The 4,255-nt window shown below is 30.7% G+C and overlaps 1 protein-coding gene across 1 annotated transcript; it reads right to left on the minus strand.

The window, feature by feature from the left end:
• Positions 1-719: 719 nt before the first annotated feature.
• On the minus strand, positions 720-3,292 carry LOC109243117 (V-type proton ATPase subunit G1-like). The gene is made up of 4 exons (XM_019410014.1): positions 3,212-3,292; positions 1,893-1,995; positions 1,550-1,650; positions 720-1,243 (listed from the first exon to the last, which is right to left on the minus strand). Exons 2-4 carry the CDS (start codon positions 1,978-1,980, stop codon positions 1,100-1,102), a joined length of 333 nt encoding a protein of 110 aa, XP_019265559.1. The 5' UTR covers positions 1,981-1,995; positions 3,212-3,292; the 3' UTR covers positions 720-1,099.
• Between the last annotated feature and the right edge of the window lie 963 nt (positions 3,293-4,255).

The raw sequence follows: 4,255 nt of genomic DNA on the forward strand, positions 1-4,255 counted from the left end.
CAGTTACAAATAATTATTGTTGGAAGTCATTTAAAGACGTGATTAAATTGAGAAACTGAATCAACAAAAAAATAAGGAAAAAGTTCAAAATTATGAGAAAAAGGGTAAATTATCATTCGGGTTAGAGAGACACGCCACATCACCTTTTACATTCCCAACTTTATATTTATATATAGATATAGATTGTTGAGATTGGTTTTGGTGGTTACAGCTGAAGCAAAAAAGTTAGAACATAATATAGTATGTGACTATAGGTGATGCATAGACAAAGATCATATCAATGTAAAGGCAAGAAGAAGGTAAAATTAAAAAAGTTCAAGTGAGGACGAGTACTTCTATCTGAATTAAGTGGTGAGAAGGTATAATAATAATAAAATATTCTGCAATAAATTTTCAATTCAAATGTAATTTTATAAATGCATTATCTTTAAGTTGAAGTCAGTATCTCGATAATCAATTTGTGAATATAGATTTGGAAATTAAAATATATTAAGCATTTTAATGTTTAGGAAGAGTTAATTATTAAGGCTATCATTACTTAAATTAACATTCATCATCTTTTGAAAATTAAATTTTTTCCACTAATTTTATTTTGTAACTCTTACACAACTTTTTATGTGATTTTCAAAAAGTTATACAAAAACTAGTTATTTTGATAAGCACAAATGAAAAAAGCACCCCTCTTGGCCCCCTTTAGTACTGCATATGTTCTCTGGATCTCTGGAAGCAGTCAACACTCAGATTGAAAAGCAACAATTATCCCAAACAAAGAATAACAAAACAAGAGGAAAATAATGTATTTTCAGTAACATGACTAAAAGTTCCTATGAAAATTTTATAATATCTAAGCTATACTCTTTATTCCGAATATCAGAAACGAAAGAGTTAGGAATAGGAAATGAAAAGAAAATGGCGAAATAAATTTTCTCAAGGCCTCTTTTTGGGACGGGGGATAAAAGTACCCCTTGAAGAGAGAATTTCATTGGCCTTAATTGAGGGAAAGTATTTTTCGCAAAAAGAAATTTTTTGTCCGGTTTTCCTTCTTTTTCATTTGCCTTCCGCGCTTTCTAAATGAAGGTTTAATTAGTGGCTTCATAAATCAAGTTTTAATAGTTGTAATGTGCTTCATGAGCATGGCAATAACATCAGGAGATACTTCAGAGGCTGCTTTTTTCAGACGTTGAATTTTTTCGTCAGTTTCTATCTCAAGCCTCTTTTCGGTCGAGTCTGAGCTTCCACTTGTCTGCATATTAATCACATGAAAAGTAATCAAATACTAATATTTCCTTACTTAAACTAAAAAGGAATAAAATTTTGCTTATCTCACTTAACTTGATTGAATCCATTATGGATTAAATAAATCCAAGTAAATATATCCACAAACATTATGCAACTACTATATAAACCTTCTTACAAAAACTCAAATCAGTATTGCTTTCGTTTAACTATATAATAATATAGAGTTTCTATTAGTATTTTGTATTCATTATGATTCTGATAACTAATTCCGAACCAAATCAGCTTATTCAATCTAGCAGAAAAGAAAAACCTCAGATAATGTCTTTTTGTACTCAGCTTCCAAATGCGAACGATAATTCGCCACTTCCATCTCAGCTTCTTCTTTTGCTTGCCGCAACCTTGTCATTTTAACTGTAAAATTTCAAATGTATAAGAATCAGGACACATTAGTTTACGTTCAGATGTTGGATATGTGTTAAAAAATAATATAAGTTATAAATAATAGAATTTGAACCCGGTAAATATTAATAAGTTTATGTAAAATTTCAAGCTCGAACTTATAATGTTCAAATCTTAGATCCGCTTCTGATGAGAATCCTTAAAATTCATGGAGAAGAAGAAGTTTTCCAAGTCATAATACACTGAAAATTTACCATTTCTAGCAGCAGAAACTATTTGTTGGGCTTCCTGTTCAGCAGTGAGTAGCATTTGAATGCCTCCTTGTCCTCTCATTGAGTCCATTTACAGCTACTAAATCTAAATACAACAAGGCAACAATAGAAACAAAAGAATTGGTGTTCTATGTACGAACGTGTAAAAGTATTTCAACTATCGAATCATTTTATAAGATAATTACAGGTAATTTTAGTAATAATTGGTTACCTGGAAAAAAAATTGTAATTACCATGCTAGTATAGGTTAAATTACACTTATTATGTAAATATAGTTATTCGTTGGTGTATATAACTTAAACTATTTGAAATAAGAGTAGTTTTTTTCTTAATAGAAGGTGATAAATCTAAGTGAAAAAGCAAAAAATGGTAGTGCGAAATTTATTTGGTTCTCACTATTAGCGGCGGATCTAGGATTTTAGATCTATGGGTTCAACATTTAAAGTTATGAGTTCATATTTACTATTTATTGCAATTTTACTGATTTTTTATAAATAAATTTATGCTCCGCGTTAAAAGTACTGGGTTCAATTGAACCCGGTGGTTCTATACGGCATCCGCCCCTATATCTGTAAAACTCGGTTTGAGGGCTTGCATAACACATTCTTGGTGTTTTTTTTTAATATACGGAGTAGGAGAGTACCAAATTTTGTTCTTATTCATTTTTGTATTTTTTAGGTCATATATTATAATGTCCACCAGATAAAAAATGGGAACTCAGTTTTGCCAAATGGAATAAATCAACACATCAAACAGAAACAATTTCCTAATTCCCTTTTCCTCATTATTTTTGTTTGCAATTAATACATCCAAGGAAAAAGATCTGAAAATGTTTCTCGTCTTATAACTGTACGTGAAATTGTACAAACTTTAAAATCTTATGCACTTAAACTTTACCTATAAACACGATAAATCAGTCAGATGAAGGAGTTAAATGCAAGTTGAGCTACCTTAATCATATATGCCCATAATTGAGGTCAATCAAATCGATAAGAGAAGGAATAATATCGAACTATACATGAAAGATTCACACAAAAACTGGATGCCTACTTTGATGCCAATATAGCTAAACATTACTAGAAATCTGCTTCCTGTTGACGTTCATGTCAGAACGCCAACGGAAGTCTGAGATTTCTGACAAAAATTTGTTGGAAACAATTTCCGACGAGCACAATTCCCTTCCATAATAAATTTTGTTAAAAAAAAAAACGTGCTTTTAGTGATTAAACATATTAAAGCAATTAATTGTTTATATATGAAATAGTAGTCTGTTTCTTGATTAAAAAAATTGAAATATGTACCTGAAACAGTTTGTGTTAGAGTTTGGACCAGAGGAGAGTTTCCTTTTTGAACAGGAAAGATTGGATTTGGATAGGAGGAGAAGGACTAACTGGGTGGGTATGATTTTAATTAAGCTCCCCGTACGTATAGGGTTCTTACTAATCCTTTGTCCTGGTTAATAGGATGGTTGTTGCAACATATGAATGAACTCGGTCAACACGAAACTGTGAATTATCGGGTTTATATGTCAACTAGTGAAATTTCCCGAAGCCGCTTCGCGCAGTTGCAAAAATTACGATGTAAACACCTCAAATACAAGAGAGAAGAACCAATTGTAACTTTTGACTAAAATGAGAGGAAAAATTGCAAAATAATTAAAAAAAATAAAAAGACAATAGCCATTACTCCTCCTTTTTCTGTATTTTTTTCTTCTATCCGTTTTCTCTCTCTTTTCCACCTTACCTGTTATAAAATTATTTCTTTTTTGTCTTTTTCGATTTTCTTCCTTTTCCTACTCATGAAATTTATCAAATTGAAACAGAAAAAAGTTTTCCTAACGTGGAAAAGAGAAAAAAAAAAATCATCTCACAAATTTAGACTCATAAAACATACATTGACAATATTGGCAATAAATGCCAAGCACAATAGAAAAACAAATAAAAGAGACATCACAAAGCATGTTTTCTATTACCTTCCACTAAATCTAATATACATCAAAGTTTTTTGACATGAAGGTCGTCTATTCTTAATATGTGCCATATTTCTCTTGCAATAACTTGAGGTTTCTTTTTCAAAGAAATATAATATATTATTAAAATAAATAAGCAATGTATAAGTTATAGACATATATAAATAAAGGAGACTATAATCTAATACTAATAAATATACATGAACAATTATATGGACTTGGGGCTAGCAAATGTCTCTACTTATGTTACGCACTGATCACGCCCAACTATGCTTTATAAAAAAGAAAAAGCGGTCGCTGCACATATATTCCGGTTAACAGTCCGGAGTTGAATCCCACAGAGAATTAACCTATCGACTACAACTATTGGACTCAC

The sequence above is a fragment of the Nicotiana attenuata genome, unplaced genomic scaffold (genome assembly GCF_001879085.1).
Source record: "Nicotiana attenuata strain UT unplaced genomic scaffold, NIATTr2, whole genome shotgun sequence".
Lineage (NCBI taxonomy): Eukaryota > Viridiplantae > Streptophyta > Magnoliopsida > Solanales > Solanaceae > Nicotiana > Nicotiana attenuata.